Here is an 18689-nt window from a genome sequence, read left to right as displayed (position 1 = left end):
TTATTGTAAGTAATGTTTTATTAAAGTGAAAACAAGTTTGCAACTTTCAGAGTGAGAACTACAGTACAGGAAAATAAACACACTCTCAACCAAACACTCTTTGTAAGGTGCTTTTACCAAAAAATCTTGCCAATCATAGGAAAAGTCAATTTCAACTACTGCAATGCTATACTAAAATGAATATGCAATCTATTCTCAGATTAATATACATTTTTTCAGGTAAGTGTTGAAGTTCAGACTCAAAACTCTGTTTCTCCATCAATAACCTCCCAATTACATGACACAGAACACTCAACTGGAAAAGGAACATAATGTGACTCCACACATTGACTGCACTTAAAACCTCAATTACTGAAGAAAAGTTGGGTGCTACAGAGAATATCCCAAGAGGCAGCCAACAGCTGAGAACCAGTTTTAAAACTCTAAATCACTAAAACAACACAAGAAGAAAGGGTGGAAGATTAACCACTTGCTCAGAAAGATGCTACTTGCTCAGCAACTTAAGTGTTACTGATAAAAAGCACACCCTTTTTTTAGACAAAGGTGTAGAGGGAAAATCAGTCTTACAGCTACATCATCTCCTTTCACAATTAGAGCAACACTTAGTTCTCTCTGTTTGGTTTGTTTTTTATGATAGAGTGTTCATTTGTTGATTCCTCAATTAACATCCATTCTAACACTTGAACATGAGAAAAATGCATGATGACTGAGATATAAGACCAAAAACGTACAGCCACAATGTCACTCACGTCCAACAAATATGTATTGTTGTTCATTGGCATAATCCTGCAGCAAATATACTTCCATGGGATGTGCTTCCTCTAAGGGAAGATGTTCTTAGCTTGTATAGCATGCGCTGGATTATTGCCAAGCACTACAGCTGTGGTCTTTGAACTGATCAGCACTTAATAAAGGTCCATAAGAGCAAAATAACACACTTAAAAAGCAAAAAGAATGAACAGAAACTCTGATACATTCTCTGACTTGCTCTTTTTTTAAAAGTATCATTTGAACTGCTTAAAACAACCTCAACACACCAAAATAACCAACCAACAAAACAAATCCCAGAAACCTAACTAACTTGGTTATAAAGAAATAAATATAAAACATTACAAAAATAATGCTTCTAATATCTTGCTAGATGGCTCCTGGAATTCATCATCTTCTTTTTTGGCATTTCAGTTCCTACAGTAAGAGAGATCTACCTATCAAGGATTTGAGCCTTGGCAGCATCTAATTGAACAGTACTTCTTCCCAAATGCTTCTCTATTCCCTCGCTTACAAAAGGTGCAAGAAGTACTAAGGATTCTCCCCTTCCCTGTCCTGGGGTGACTGTATGGTCTGGTATTGTCAAACCGAACATTCCCTTTCTGATGGTACACTACAAAATTTTCTAACAATTCTACATTTTACACTTGATTTCTGACACTGTATTTTCAACCTTAACTGTTTTATATTTTATATTGCTCATAATAGTCATCACAACTCTAGTGTAATTATTATTAACTCCATGCTATTTGTACTCTTTTTACCAAATACCCTCATGCTACTAAAATAATTTTCTTTTATTATGTGCCTTGATTATGCAAGAATTTCTCATGGTCAAGGATGATGTTTTCATCATCTCTTCTCTTTCATTTCTTCATGCTCTTCTGCACTCACCCGAGTCCATAAATCTACCTATCTCCCCACCTTCAACTTGTGGCATCACTTTTCTTTGATAAACTCTACTATTTTACTTTCCTACTGTGATCTACCATTGTCTCCTTGATCACCAGTACATAATATTCCCTCAATTATTATGCTTTTTGCATATAAAATCTATATACACACAACACTCTACACAACAACCTGTGACTACAAATCTCTCCTGTTCTGGGACTAGTCACAGCAAAATGTTCCTACTTAGCTTTCTTGAAAGTACCAGAGAAATAACAACTTCTGTCATCATCATGTACCTCCATTTTAAAAGTCATTAAGATCCTCTGATCTTTCTCCCTCACTCAGTATCTGCATACACACTACTATGATGCTTTCTGAAGGTTTTACCAATTTAATTAATCATTCTCATTACACTGATGCCAAACCCCCTATTTATCTCAATTTGTGAAAAAATTCCAAGGAGACAACAAAACTGTTAAGCTCTTAAAGTTACTTAAGTGACAAGACTTGATCTCCTTCAGTAAAAACTAGTTAAAAAGGTGTGAAAAATATCTATTTGATTAATACATGTCTAAATATGTGGAGCTCTTTCCTCTATATTCTCTGTGTTGTTCTTCCTCCTTAGTCTATAATGGGACTTCTTTGCACAAGACCGGTAGCCTCCAGAAATTTAAAAGGCAGGCAAACAAGAAAACCCTTTCTTTACACAGAATTAACCACAAGACCATATAAATAACATACAAAACTTAATTAAAAGTAAACAAATAAATAAACAATAGCAGTAATAAGCAATTCAAGACTAGATTCCGCTAGCTTATCTCTCTAGTAGCAATGGAACCCTGATGCAGGGCTCCATGAAAGTAGACCTCTACAATTAAAAACACCACCAGTCCTCACCAGTACCACAACCCTAAAAGCAGAGCTTTTATCACTACCCATAGCCATATCACTACTGGAGGCCAATGCCAGCAGCACAGCAGCCACTCAAGCGACAGCAGAACTGTCTGCTTGGAAAGGAATACCACAAGCTGCTATTTAAGATAACAGCAATAATTTCTGATGTACATAAGCAAGTAGGAATGATGATCTATGCTCTTTTTACTCTCCTCTACTCACTGAGGTAGGACAAGGGGTAGAGAAAGGAGATTATGTACTCCTTTTAAACAATGTGTCACTTTTATTCTCTGGAAACATCCGTGTGGCTGAAAGCTCAAAACAGAGTGGCAATAAGCACTATTGCAAACACGTATTTACATTATCTTTAGCAAAAATAAAAGCAGTCAATAGCTACACCAATCCAATCATAGCAGAATCAAAATCTATGTAGCTGGATGATAGTATCTGTCTAATATAGCAGAAATTGCAGAGTTGCATGAAAAGTAGTCTGTCTACGTCTCTGACTAATTCACCTGCTCTCTACTCACTGATTGTTTTGATCAGAGCAACCTACATTCCATAACTTGGAGCAGTTTTAAACAACAGCCATTTGATATAGTTTGGAAATACAGCTTCTAAACTCAACCTTCTCTAAGCAAATTGCCTAAGCCTAAGGTCTAGGATAGGAAACAATTTTGTATCACATATGATCAGGAAATGCCATAAAGAAACAGTACTTTGCACCTACTTCCACCTGTGAGATCCAAACTGCGTCTCTAAACTTTTTGCTAGTAGGTATAAAAATATTGCTACAGTTTTAGAATGTTTGCTCCATTAAATCTCTTTCTTTTGTTGAAAATTCATTCTTAACATATATGTAGCATTAGAAGTGAGACAGGAAACCTATGCGATCTATCCCAAACTTAAGCTGACATCCAGACTTGTACATGCTCTCTCTATATACATATGCAATAAAATGCATTCACTTCTTATATAATCAATATACAAAATTAAGTACACACAGACACAAAGTGACAACAGCATTTGAAGGAATTCACACTGAGAAAATGGTAACTTTCTTAGATTTTTTAAGTGCACAAAAAAACTATTTTCCAAGATGAGATCTTTCTCCCTGTAAGCTATTTAAGGAATAGATAAAATTCTTTATTTGATTATATGCAATTTTATGCCTTTATGGTATTTTAATATAAGGACAGAAGTAACAGTAATTGTGATGATGGTGGATTTTTTTAAAACCAAAATGAAAAAGGTAAATTCAGTGTTAATGAAAAAATATAAACTAACAGAACCGAAATAAATTCTGCACGTGCAGCCCTGGTAGTATAAGCAAAGATGCTGAAGAACCACTCTAAGGTTTATACCAGTAAATCAGGACCTCACTGCAGGAAAGCAGATGGTGCAACTCAGTACTCTACAAATGACAGTCTTCACTCAGCAGCAACCCAGCATCTGGGAAACAAGTCAATTAATATCCAGTGAACAATTTAAACAAAGGAGTTGGCTATTAAAGAGTAACTTATCAGCATTTGATTACATAACCCCTTCTTTTCCTTCTACAGTATCTACCTCATCCACCCTTCCAAACAGTGTTCTCTCCAAAATTCCCATTCCTGTCTTGTGACCCAGCGCGTGAATGCACCCACCCCACTGAACACTTGGGATTTGCTCCGTCTGCCATTCAACTACCTATGCACAAAAGATCTCCTCTCCTGCTCTCATTAAAATACCTCCAAACAGCTTCTTCCCTCTCTCGGCCTACATATGAGTGAGAAGCAGCAGTAGTTTTATCTGGCCCAGCTGGCAGCAGAGTTGACTTGTGCCTCCAGCTGGGCTCCTGACTATTCAGAATACAAGTGTCTCCTACCAGGCCAGCAATGCTGCAGTACCTGTGCACCTTACATCTTCTAAACCACACATCTGCATCAGCTGGCTGCCTGCTCAGGAGATGTGTGTCTTTGCAATGGGCAACTGCTAAGTCAATAAATACATGAAGTCTCTGAAGCCACAAACCATAGCACACACATACCATCTGAGCCAAAAATAGCCTTGAAGAAAAAGACAAGGGGGTCACCTGGTGCCCTTCTACAGTATTGGGCACCTTTTAAAGACTCATCTAGTAAGGTAATCAGGTCCACAATCCCACATATTTATACTGGTTCGTATGTTATAAGATATGTGAACAATGATATTTATCTCGTATCCATTACACTTTAACTTTCCACCATTCTTTCCACAATATAAAAATGTGTTAGTCATATTTATTTTGATAATGTGGATACCGGAAATCAGCAATACTAGGGATTGCACTATACCAGTGGAAACAATACAAATAAGTAAACTCTTGGGTAAGTTTCTGAAAACAAGAAATAATGGAAATAGCTTTTTGGTTTTATTATTTAAGGCATGCAGCAGCTCACTTTCCCCACTAAGGAAAACAAGCTTCTATTAGTTTGCACACATAAAGAACAAAACCTGTAACTTTCATAAACCCTTTAAATGGTAACAGCTATCAGAGTTGCAACTTTTGCTTAAATGGAAAGACCGCCTGAAAACAACTAATAAACAGTCTTTACACCAATTCTGTATCCTAAGTTTTGAATGTGTCTTTACTGGCTTCACTGGTTTACTTTCTACCCTTGCTAAGGCAGGCACATTCTGTGTTAATATACATGGTCCAGATGTCACACACCTGATCTTTACAAGTGCACTGCAGGATTGACACAGGATGCCACCAATTTCAGCCAAACTCCAAAGAGGCACGAATTCTACCTAAGCACATCTAGAGGCAATTCAACATTACCATGAAACTAGCAAAATATTTTCACTTTCTAACAGGCACATAAATTTATGGCACACAAATAGCCATACAGAAAAGCATCAGTATGCTTAGGAAAGCTGGGTGTTTGTTTAGTATTATGTGCAGAACAGTATATAATTTTTAAGTCACCTTTTGCTTTGACCTTAAGAAGCACTTTCTTCAACAGCTGGACTAATCCTACTTACAAGACAATTAAACTGCTTATTAGGAGAATGAAATCTAGTAGAGAAAAATGAGAATTGTATACCGGCAATATAAAAATCTCAGTAGAAAAAACAGTGTATTTATCTACCACAAATACTTTTCTAGGAATGTAACTACATTTCAGTAACAACAGCATACTGACTACAGAACATATTAATGAAACAATAGTAAACATGATTAAATCATTGGCACCAAATATTATATTTTTGTTTTCTAACCTTTTACCTTTTTACTACGATACCATATGCATTGACTAACATAACACCTTTCTAACAAATAACTTCATGTTACATATACAGAGAAGGACACGACATTAAACAGGATAACAAGTTCATCAAAGTTGCAAGGAAATACAATAATCTGAAGCATTTGGGAAAAAAAATCCAAAAACCCTACTTACTAAAAGTGTTCCAAGCAGTGTGGCAGTTAGGGCCCTGTATATTCTTCAAATCCAGCTACACACAATATTTCACTACAGGGGTCAGCCTTTGCACATATCTCTGCTCAGAAACACTATTTCCACTTAAAAAAAAAATAAATTGTATTTCTACGCCTTAGAATTACAAAAATGACCTTGGAAGAGCAAGCAAAATGTACTCAATGCTGCAATGCCTGACTAAGTCCTGCAGAGTACCTGAAAACACATTTTTCAGGTGTGTGAAATACCCTTTACACATTCATCTGGATCATGTGAATGCAGCATGCCCACAGCTGCAGAATTTGTTTTTCAGGTACCACAGAATCTATTAGTGTTTTGCTGTAAAATTCAGTATTTTCCTGTTGCTAGGCACCTGACATTTAGTGCTTTGTCCTCTTGCCCTTTTACTTGCACACATCCTTTTTTTCCTTCAATTTTCTTACAATTAGAAATTCATTTGATTACAGTAAATATCCCATGTGCAGTCAATAGGTACAGACATCAAGGGGACAAGGAACAGAGAATGAATTATAGCCTGTAGTCAAAAGATTGAGAAGATGATGATTAGAAAAGAATAAGAGACAGAAAGATAGAGCTACATGGCCCACATGGGTAACACCATGGAAGGCAAGACAGTGGAGAACAGATGTCCAGAAAGCAAACTCAAAACCTCTTTAGAAAGAACTAATATTAAGATTAATCAATTACCACATTGAACAATGAGCTAAAATTATGTGTACATTGATACAACAGATTAATACTGCCATGAAATTTATTCCCATTTCTCACAGCACAAGGTTCTACTGTAAAGAATACTCTCCAGAAACATGGTTACAGTTGCACATTCATACTTACATGAGGCAATTCCTGATTTTTTAAGGTATTTACTGTATAACTGTAGCATTATATGAACATGTACTGCTGGAAATTTTGATTTTCCTGGGGTTTCATAGATGGTATTGGGGAGTGAAAAGTAGCCAAGAAACAGCTCCATAATCTACAACATTTCAAAGCTATACTATCAATATTACAGAGGACATCTGTGAATTCTGTAACATGGCACTGTTTACCTGGCTATTGCCTGGATTCTACATCATTTCATGGAAGTCACTAGAAAATGGACACTCCTGACCAAAACAATCAGGTAAGGAAGAACTAGTCGTAAGAGTATTTTCACAAGTTTTCTTCTAATACATAGATTTGAAAAGCAAACAAACTCATAGACATAGTTCTACATCTATCCTACACCATAATCATTATTAATATACTCAAAGATTTACCCCTAGAGTAAACTATTTTCATTTAGCTTAATTAAGCCCCTAGGATGTACCCCAAATGGAAAGTTCCCCCAAAACATTATGTTCCAATAATACAGGTTGTTATTGCACTTAAAAGAAATTGATCAGAGCTACTTAGAGATAGTCATACGATTTGGTGATCTATGGACCTGAGAATCCCTGCACATGGTTTATCATGGAAGCATAGCAACCTCTGCACTGGGAGGCAGAGGCCAACCAGCAGATGTCACAGTACGTAACAATGAAGAAACATATGCAGCCATAAGTATGGTCCATCTAAACCTCAGTAGAAGTCCACCAAACTGAGAGAAAAGGTCTCTGAAATAGAATGACTGCCTTACACGATTTTTATGTATCTTAAGCAGCTATGGATTGACACGTAACGCTGTAAATTATTCTGAGACTAATAATCTCAACTGTTGCTCCTCCCACACCACTAGAAAATAGTATGAAGACAGTTCACTCTTACAAACATGCTCCAGTGCATCATTCAACAAAACTACACTCTATTATAACTCTATTATGTGTGATCTCTGCCAGCATAGCTACCTTGTTACAATTTATCTGGAGTTAAAATAAATGCCTGCACATTCAGTTTAAAGATAGGAAAACAAAAAGTGGAGTACTCAGCTTTACTACTTTACTACTTAAAATGTAATTCAGGTCTGGTTAAGACTTGAACTTGTTGCTCCAAGGAGACTGTATTTGAGATGTGATACCTAGCTCACTAATCTAGTACTTCAGGCAAAGCTTAAGCTCACTATTCTGGGTACCATCTTGCTGTTTTATTATCCTCCCTCAAGATAAGCTTTTTTCTTTCAACTGTTTCAATATTTCTCTGCTTAGGTATCCCAAGTTTATTTATTCAGGAATAAAGATTGTTCTTCCTCTCATCTGTGCTCTATTTTCTGCTTCTAAACACTGTAGAGGGAAAAAAACCTTATGAATAGTTTTACTTTCCTCATATATTCCTAATTTATATTAATTTTCAAATATTTAAAATATGACATAGAAGCGTGAAGAGACACAAATCTGTATTAAAGTGCTTAAAGTCTCACATTTCTCTTTGAGACAGGTAAACAAACATCAGTATAACCACTTTCTAAATATGAATAAAAAGATTGTAAATGATTTAACTAAGGCCACAGAATCAATATGTATCAGACTGGTAACCAGAAACAAGTTCACATGATGGGATCTCTGGCCTATACCAATCTCCTCTGTGAACTGCGCTGACCTGTAATAACGTGGACTGATACTACAGTAACTCCAAGCAGTTCCATTTAAGCTGTAAAACACCACTCCAACACTCAGAACAAGCATTTTAAAACAAAACACAGCAAAACAAAACACAAACAGCTCATTCTTATGATCATACATATTTAGTTCTCAGTTCTCCAATTCACAGAACATAACATCAGCACTGTTTGAAAAATAAAATAGGATTTCTCAGCTACTGATTAAAGAGGAATTTTAAAAGACAGTAATAGTAGTCTCTTTTTATGTATAGTTTAACTAAGGCTCAAAATGAAGTTTTCCTGTCAGAATTGGATTCTATAAAACAATTATTAATTGGATTAAACCTAGATTCTATTAAAACAATTATTAACAATTAAAACTGGATTATTACAAAAATTATTTGCTTCAATGTATTTGGGTTTCATCTTATTTGACATGCACTCTCAAAGTAAAAATCTGAACCTCTGTGTACCTCTAGCACCTCACCTGCAAAAACTAACAAATTGTATTTTTCTATTTCACTACTGGGGAAAGGGTTAAGAAAAGTAAAAAAAAGTAAAAAAAATTAGTATGAAAGTCTTATCTATTGAGGTTTAACTGCAAATAAGCAAGGTAATTAAAGCCTGCTAGTTCCAGAATAAAATTAAACAAACAAAAAAACAATCAAAACCAAACCAAACAACTTCTCTTAGCCCAGGCTTATTCCATTTCACAGGGAAAGAAGTAATACCCTGGCATTCCATATGCATTCTTGATCATATTGTAATCAGGTTAGCATTCATTCAAACTTAAGACATTACAACATACTAATAATTTTAAGGCATAAATTCATTTAAATACTGTTTTGGTTTAAGAATAGAAAATGGTCTTAACTAATTATGTGTCCACCATTTCTTAGAAGATTAAGTAGGTGCTTCAAGTCATCACATTTACTACAGTGTTGCCAGAAACTCACTCTTTGTAGATTATTAGTTCTGACATCTGCCCATTTAAACTTTCAAGTTAAACAATCAGAATTCTGAATTATAACTGAAGAACACACACCCCTCCCCAATAAAGTAATGTACTTCAGCATAACAGCAGCAACTTACGTAGTTTCTACAAAAAGCATGCAGAAAATAATCAGGAAAATATATTAATGTTAATTGCACTATTTTTCACTATTTTTTCCAGCAGTAAAAAGCAGTTTACCCTCTGAAGGGAAAGCTGAGAAACTTTGATAGAGGCTAAACTCATCTGCACAGTAAACTGGTATCACAATGTAAGTCTAACAAAGAGCAATTTTAAGGTAGCTATGTCCCCTTTCACCTGCTGCTTGCTCCCTTCAGTTGAGTCCTAATGCAAATGTCGTATTATAAAACTTCTGTCTTCCTTTGAGCAAACTCATGGCAACCCTGACAAGACAACATCCAACCTAATACATAACTTCTATTGAGCAACATTCTGAGATTTTAACAACCAACATATTTTGTTTTCCTAAATAAACTTTTATTTCATGAGCAGTAACTAGTCTTGACTGTATGTTGGCTGTATGATTCAGTACAACTAAAACAAAATTCCCCCTTCAACTATATAAAATATTCACTTCTGACTTTAAAAGAAAGGCCTTAGACACCTGACTGAAACATGCATTACAATTTTTGTCTTGAGGAAGGAAAAGCAATTTTAAGAATTCATAAAGATGTCATCCATGTATTTGTTTCCTGTCTCGCCATTGACTGCAGGATTTGGGACAAAATTAAGTGCAAAAGATTCCACAAGTTCAAGTCCATAGGTATGCAAGATGAAAGCCTTCATTATGGCATTATTGAAGGATGGACAAAACCTGTAAGGTCAGCTGGTCTCTATGCCATTCCTGGCTCATTACCTGTTGCACATGTACTGGTGTCCCGGTCAGGCTAGTGCGTGGTATGGGGGTTTCCCCATACTCTGCTTGACATACTATTCATACCAGAAGGTATTCAGGTATATCTTGGGGGATTTTGTGCTGCTGTCCACTCTGAATTTTCTCCTTCAGTTTTATCTCAGCTTACACATTAACACAGCCTCTTCTTTTATTTAAAATTACCTCCCTTTTAACTGTTTAGACCCTTTAAAATGCTTGGAAGATGTTATTTTCCCTTCTCACACAAACTGTTAATTGAGCCAAGCAAAACATATTTATTTATCAAAACTTTTTTTTTTTTTATCAATTAGTCCCTTCAGCTTTCTTAACATTTTGTTGCTCTTCCGTAAGTTTCTGTTAAACTATCCCACTTGTTGCAAAGGCTTTGAAGTAAAACAGTACTCCAAACACAGTCCCATAATCTTGTACAAAAATCCATCTCCCATTTGTCTAATATTTGCTCAATACCATGGTGGATGCAACCGAAACTTGTTCTGAATTTTACAAAGTCTATATATCATATTTCAAATTGGGGCCTGTCCTTCCTGTCAGAAGCATGCACAAATCCCTTTCATATGAAAGGGAGTTGGATTCACACAACTGGCAGGATTATCAGGCCTATGGTATCACTCCTATCCCTTTTTCAGCAATACTCTTTTCCAGGTTATTCCCTCACAATGAATACCTGTTTTGGATTACGAGCCCTCAATTGTTTTAGCTTGCATTTTTCAAACTAAATGTCATTTGTACTTTCCAACAATGTGCCTAATTTCTTTAGATTACCTTTTCTTTTCTGCCCCGAGTTGTGCTTAACTCTTCTATCATTGCTTGCTAATGCTGCAAGTGTAACATTCAACCTCTCATAAAGTTAAGCAAAGCAGTCACTAAATATACCTAAAATGGCTAAACTTGTATTACTACGTGCATATGTAAGAACCGATGATACTCTTTTAGCACCTAAAACTGCTGTGACTCACCACATCTATTCTTTATATTTTGTTCTATTTTTGTTTATGGTCCTTCATCCAATTTTTCATTAAGATGATTATCCATATACATACATAATTTCTGAACAAGAGATTTTGAGACGTATTTGAATTTCAGAAAATATTTAAAATTTTACTATAGTTACAAACTCTTTTAATTTACTGGGGCCTTGAATCTGCAGTCAGATCTGGCAAACAAGCCAATCCTGTACTTCTTCATACTCACTGAACTGTGTGCAGATGCTGTTGCAGTGTCAGATCCTAATTTTAAACACTAAGCAAGAATAACAAAAAACCTCTCTTAAAGTAATTTTTGCTTAGAAAATGCTAGGCTTCTTATTATTGTTTCCCTGGTGTTTTTTTTTTTTTTTTTTTTGCCATTATATTACTAAGAACAGAATTCCTTTTATCTAGTTCTTAAGCTCATGCTTTTTTTCTTTCCCCCTTTATTTTATAAGAAATCAGCACTATTGTTTAATTTCTTAGAGGCATCTTGAAGATCAAATGACTTATAAATATCTTCAGATCTTTCAAGAACCCCCTCTATTTGTCATCAATACCTACTTCATATGGTTCTGATTTTTAACTGCTCACTGTTTTTCATCCTACTATATATGGAATTTCAGGAAATTCAGCATAATGGCTTGTCTTAATAACAACTTTATGCAACTTCTCATTTATGGACTGACCACTTTCTTCTCTATTTGACTTCCCCTTACTTCCTCAATATTTACAACAGCTAATTTTTATTCACTTTAAATTATTATTAGCTAATTACTACTGCCTTTACCAAAAGTTTACAATATGCATGTCCTGTCCACCTTTCAGGAATTCTCCACAGAACTAAGACAAATGTATTTTACCTTACAACTAATCCTTTCATATAATTTATCTTAATATAGATAAATAATTTTGAAAAGCAACTGATTTTCAGTTCAGTTAAGCATACTTCATTCATACATTTAAGCTTACAAGGTCTCTCACTCCCCCAAAATAGATGAAGATTCACAACAGAAATATATATATTACTTGTACTCGCACGAAAACCAACAGAACCTTATACCAACATCAGCCCAATTCTTTGTAGGATTCTAATGTAATCTACCAATAAGATAAAAAACAGATTATATTCCAAGTTAGCTTTCTTTTTACCGACTGTTTACCAACAAAAACATAAATCTATGTCCACATTACTGATGTTTACATGTATTAACCCATACTAAAATATTTTCATTAACATTATGAAATAATTTTTTGAGAAGCATTTAGAAAATGCTTTACTAATTCACCTCAATTGAAGTGAAACATCCAATTTGCACTACATCCAAGGGAATTACATTCTGTGTTGCTGTAAAGTCTTACAGAACTACATTAACAAGTACAGTCTATCAATGGTTATCGGCACTGTGGCTTTTGACTGCTCACTAGGAACCACAGTGCATAAATTACTTCACCTGTCAGACAGCTCAAAGTAACAGAGGCACTAAGTTTGAATGGTTCAGACTTTCCCTATTTTTTCAGTGAGAGAAAAGGGAGAGGGCAGTGCAAAGGAGAAGGGGTAGATAGGTTATAATGTATTCAACTATCACCTACCATAAAACCTACTGGAATTGTATCACAAGCTTAAACATTCACTTCTTTAATGAAGCCTAACATAGATTCCCAAAGACACACAGCAAAATTCCAGGACAGTCAAGTGAAAAAGTTATTTAACCATAAATACAAACCTAAAGAACTGCCTCAAGAAATACCATAACCCAATGACTGTTTTGCAAAACATTCAGTTTGATCAATCCAACAAGACTACTGACCTCACACAAATAAATCAGTTCTTAAATTTGCTTACATAGTAACTTTAAGTAAAAATAGCAGTATTATTAGTGGCAACACAGCAAAATGAGCAAGTGGTCCATGCAGCTTGAGATCTTATCTCAGTCAACAAACTATGCCAGATGTTCCATAGAAAGAAGCAACTTTCATCACATACCATCCCAAATCCAAATCTGCAAACATATTCTTGTAGATGCACACCACTGAACCCCTCTGAATTCAACAGGAACTCCATCTGTCAAGGAGATCCCCCTCTTTACAGTACACAACATGTGATTGGATAAAAATTGAAATAAAAGTTGATAGGCCTCAATTTGCTCGGAAAGTCATTACAGTAGTGAGGCCAAGATTATAGTCATACTTGAGGTTCACAAGACACACTTTTTGTTTTCCAAGGGTAATTGGTCAGCAGTTCATTCAAATCTAGCCTTATAAGAAACCTTAGATTAAGTTCTTCAACACAGACAAGATAGACCCTTTTAACAAATTTATCATTAGAGCACTTTTTCTTTCCCTAGAACTAAATACTGTCCCCCTTACACCTTCTAGGTTACAGCTAAATTAATGTTAACCTAGCAGAGAGACATGTACATACAGTCTTATTACTGCACATGGAAGAAGGCGAACTCAGCTGGGAAACAGTTGTGAACACATCCAACTTAGACTATGTGAGAAGCAACAGTGAGTAAAGCAGCAATTCAGAAGAAACAAAACCAAACAAAAACCAAAATGATCACTAAAAATCAGTCCACCCCAAAACCAACAATATTTCAGAATGGTTTAATCACACAGTTTATGATAAAGGCATTTTTAAAGATTCTTCATCTTAACCATTTATCAACTTTATTCCTAAATTCCAAATAAACAAAAATCCTTTAAATTATTTTTATGTAATCAGTTATATATGTATTCAACAACTGTATTTTAAAGCATGTCAATATCAGATGCCAATAATAAAAACAACATTTTTGTATCTCTGATTCTAATTTAAAAAGTAATACCTCATTAAAAATTAATAGTCATTAGAAGGCTAAATTGACATTGTCTTCTTAACTGTCACAGCATATAATGGCTCTCAAAATACACATGAAAACAAAAATTACATACGGTCTTTTACTGCAAAAAGTTAGGCCATTCAAACACTTTAAAAATGTGGAAATAGAAATAAAAGGGTTAAAAAACTATCATTTTGGTAATTATATGTAAAATCTAGTCAACTAACAAATTACATGGTCCAACAGAAAAACTCAAGAAGCAAAAAACTGTTTTCTATGATGTGACAATCTCCAGCAACACTATTTCAGTACTATGTAGGAGAGGAGGGGGGGAAAAATAAAAAGACGGAAGGATATCCTAAAGCAAGCTTCACACTTAATTTCTAGGCCTGCCACCAATCATAAATGCTACCAGAGCAATTAACAATGGTAGTTTCTTTTCTTAACCTGAATCTTAAGCAATAATATGCCATCACCAAAAAACAAAAACAAAAACAAAATCTCTAACTACAAATATCTGGCTAAGGCTTTCCAGACATCACTGAAACTCAGAAACTGCTCCACTGTGCTATGAACTCTACAGCTTCAAGCTGGAAGTCAATCTAGGACAACCAATAGAAAGTGCACCTGTACAATTACTGCATTTCCTAATTCAGAAGGCCAAACTAGAAACAGATAAAGCTTGTGTGTACTCAGCTCACCAAAACAGAAATCCAAAAGCCCATACTAATTTTGTACATACTACACATCTATATTATCATTAACTGCAATAAAAAAATATTGTATTTATAATTCAGAAACAGAAATTACGTTCCTTAACCAACACACATTTAACTTAATTCTAAATAAAATCTAAGTATCCATATATATACACATCTAAAGCAACTATATACACAATCATTTAAAAATCTTTCCTACAAAAAAATTATCACTAAAACTAAATAAAAATTATTTTTTAAAGTAATCTAGTAAATGAATAGTACCATATATAGTAATTTAAAACATTGAATATGAGCTCCATGCAATAATGAAAAATAACCTCTATTACAAAAAAATAATCTGCATCATTTCCAAGGAATGCAACCTTATTTTTAAAACCTGCAGAAATTTAATATTTTACAAGTAATAAAAAGATTATTTAGCTCCTTGTACTCTAAAATAAAAGAGAATAATATATGCTGCTAGTAATTGAGACTATAATTTGTGCAACAGTCTACCTTCCTGCAGATACATTTGATTCAACATCTGACCCCACTAAGCAGTAAACAAATTTACAAATATCAACACATTTCAGTGCTCCAAATATTATCCTAAGTTTCTGTAACTACAATAATGTGATCTCTTAGTAACAGTCCTTTAGTGCCGTCACTCTAAAACAATCAAAAAAATGGCCTCTGACATATATTGTTTGTGTGCTTGGTATTCCTTCAAAGTTTAAGGCTTGCAGATGTAAAATTAAAAAAAAGTACAAAACAGAATCACCTTTAACTGATCACTGCACCAGATGAGAAAGGAATTACAAGGTTTTTTTCTGCTTTATTTTATAACATTTTAAAAGAGTAGGGATATTTTTATTATTCCACACACTGAAAACTAAATATAACCCCGCACTCAAAAATACTACTGCAACAGCTTGATAGCACTCACCGCAAGTAATACTGTTTTAAAGCGAAGGCAGCATTAGAACAACTTCTGGGAAAGTTAAACTCTTCTACAATTTCTCCCCACTGATTCTTCTCTGATACCTGTCAAAAACAACACACAAGCCGAGATACACAACGTACACGTAAACATGTTGCTGACAGCGAACATCACAAAAAAAAAAACAGGCTGCCATGAAGCAAATAGATAAATATATAAAAAGAAACAAACATGAATGTGTATGGAATTTAGGACTATATATTTTACTGACAGTGGATAGTATTCCCCTTTCGGGAATAATCCCGCTTCTCAGGGGTCTTTTACTGCATTTATTTTTTAACATATACATTATTTTTTTCGGGGGGAACGGCCGGGAGTGGTGGTATTGTTTTGGGGTTTGTTTGTTTTTGTTTTTACTGCCTGGACAATAACCAATCGGGAGTCCCTCTGTCGCCCCCTTTTAAATCCTAACGCGGTCCGTTAAAAACCCAAAGAAGTTTAAAATAATGCAGGGAAGTGCTGGCGGGGGGCGCCCCCTGGGCTGCGGGGCGCGGGGGCGCGGGCCCAGGGGGTCCCCCCAACACAGATCCACAGACACAGAGAGGCCTTTCTTTTGAGGCCTACATTTCTGTCCCCAGCCTTGAAGCCTAAAGATGGCTATTTGATTACACACCGTCTTGGGTGCCCCTTTTGTTATTTTTCCCAGGGAAGGGCTCGGAGGGCAGCGCCCGCCCCCCCCCCCGGCTGCGAGGATCGTTCCCTAGCCCATGCTCCGTGCCGATTATCGATGTTAAACATGCCCGCTAATTTTGAGTTGCACTAAAACTGCACTCAGACTCTTTCCTCTGTCTCTCCCTCTGCAAGAGAGACGCACAGAGCTGCCACCACAGCCGAAAGAAGCCTGCTCTCGCCGCCCAGCAAGCTCCCTGCTTCCCCCTTCGCCTTCCCGCGGGAGGGGGGCATGGCCGAGGGGGTCCGGAGGAGGCGGAGGAGGCAGGAGTGGGGTGCGCGCCGTACCCCCGGGTCCCCCTCCATCGCTCCGCCGACAAGGCCGAGCCACCAACCTGCCTATCTGCTCGCTTCCTCCTTCCACCCCCCACCTTCTCTAACCGGCTTTAAATAGGACGGTTCCCGGCCACCTCGGCTCCCCCCGCCACCCCCAGGGGTCAGAGGAGACTTTTGGGAAGAGGTTAGTGGGAGGGAAACCCAAATTAAAACTTCCACTCACCTTCCCAAATCCGCCTAAAGTGGTGACTCTGGTATAGAGAGCGTGAAGATCCAGCTCCTTCCCACCCACCACGGGGATCTTCTTAAAAGGAGACCTGCCAAAGGAGATACACACAAAACACCACAACTTGTCAGCTCTGCCCCCTTTTCTCCCCTCACTGGGGCTGCCGTGTCCTTCAGGGAAGGGGCTGGAAGTTGGATCTGGTCGATTTAAAAGCCTCCCCCCCTCCCGTTCCATCTCCCCATTTTCCTCACCCTCTGCTGTGGTGAAACTGCCGCAGCTCGTCCAGGAAAGCGAGTCCCTTTCTCCGCTGGTCTGCGTGGTTTTTACCCGTCGAATTTGCCATTTTTGTAATAAAAAAGGTTCTCGTAAAAAAAAAAAAAAATCCAAAAAAAAAAAAAAACGGCCGACAACAACAACAATCCTCGGCTCCTCCTTGTCTTTAAGAGACCCAGGTGCCCGTGCTCGGCCGGGGATCAGCCATGGAGAGGGGCTTGTTTAAAAAAAAGTTTAAAAGGAATAAGGGAGCCCCGAGAGTGTGGTAATTGCGAGTCCTGTCTCCACACAACACACGGGCGAAGAGGCAGGGAGGGAGAGGGGCACCTCTCAGTAATTCCTCCTCCCGCGGCTGCTGCCTCTCTCAGCACCACAAACCCAGCCGATCCAGCCTGCACATGAGACTCAACATGGTGCTGCTGGATCACACAATGAATTGGGTTACTGTTGTGGTGGGGCGGGGGGGGAGCCGGAGTGAGGTATTGACAGTGTGTGTGTGTTACAGCCGCGGCTCCATGCGATCTCCCTCCCTCGCTCGCTCGCTCCCTCGCTCGCTCCCTTACACACACACACTGTACAGCTACGGCGGCGGCGGCGGTGGCGGCGGCAGCGGGATTCACTTCTCTTCTCGCTCAGACAAAAAGATCTGAGGCCGCCGTGCTTCTGCCTGGACGAGAGCGCGACACAGCGGGCCCCGGAGGCCGGTTCCGGTACTGCAGGAGGCAGCTCCAAAGGCAAAAGCTAGCACAGCCCCAGCAAGCAGTTCCTGGCGGGGAACAATAGGCTCCTCTCGCCGCTAAGGGCTCATCTGCAATGTGCCGCAAACTTCACACAAAGCCGGGCGGAAAGAGGCGAGGGAGAGGGAGAAGAGGGAGGAAAAAAACGGCTACTACCGGCTGTTCCGGGGCGCGGGGCCGGTGCGGGGCCCTCCCGTGCCAGGCTCGCGCCGACCGGCCTCTCTCCGCTGGCTGCCGGCGGGGGGGGGGGGGAGTGGGGGGGGGCGGGGGGGCGGGAAAGGTGGATTTGGAAAGCGGGGACGAATTTTTTAATTGGACTAAACCCAACGCCCTGAGTTCAAGGGGAGAGAAAACAACAACCGAAGGGGGCACTGGTGGGATGTGGACTTTCGGAAAACTTTCCGAGTCCCCCGGGCCGAGGTGTTTCCAAGGGCAGGAAGTCGCCCCGGATGGCACGGCGGGGGCGGGAGGGGGGCAGCAGGAACCCCCATTTTGTGGCATGAGGGCTTTAAAACTCCCCAAAGGAGAATGCTGAGTGCTCCCCCGAGTAGGAGGTGCCCTGGAGAGGTTTGTCA

General features: G+C 37.9%; 1 protein-coding gene across 2 annotated transcripts in view; it reads right to left on the bottom strand.

Moving 5' to 3' along the window:
- Positions 1–17531, bottom strand: part of ARID2 (AT-rich interaction domain 2) — a 91479-nt gene extending 73948 nt beyond the window's left edge. The window contains exons 1-3 of one of the 2 annotated variants that reach the window (XM_030263778.4): positions 17356–17531; positions 17102–17195; positions 15880–15977 (exon numbers count right to left, since the gene is read on the bottom strand). In XM_030263778.4, coding sequence (XP_030119638.4) covers positions 15880–15977; positions 17102–17195; positions 17356–17447 — 284 coding nt within the window. In that variant the 5' untranslated portion in view covers positions 17448–17531. The other variant, XM_072922429.1, reaches the window with a different exon arrangement.
- Between the last annotated feature and the right edge of the window lie 1158 nt (positions 17532–18689).

Source organism: Taeniopygia guttata, chromosome 1A, assembly GCF_048771995.1.
Source record: "Taeniopygia guttata chromosome 1A, bTaeGut7.mat, whole genome shotgun sequence".
Lineage (NCBI taxonomy): Eukaryota > Metazoa > Chordata > Aves > Passeriformes > Estrildidae > Taeniopygia > Taeniopygia guttata.
The sequence above is the reverse complement of the archived record's forward strand: the minus strand, read 5'-3'. Positions and strand labels throughout refer to the sequence as shown.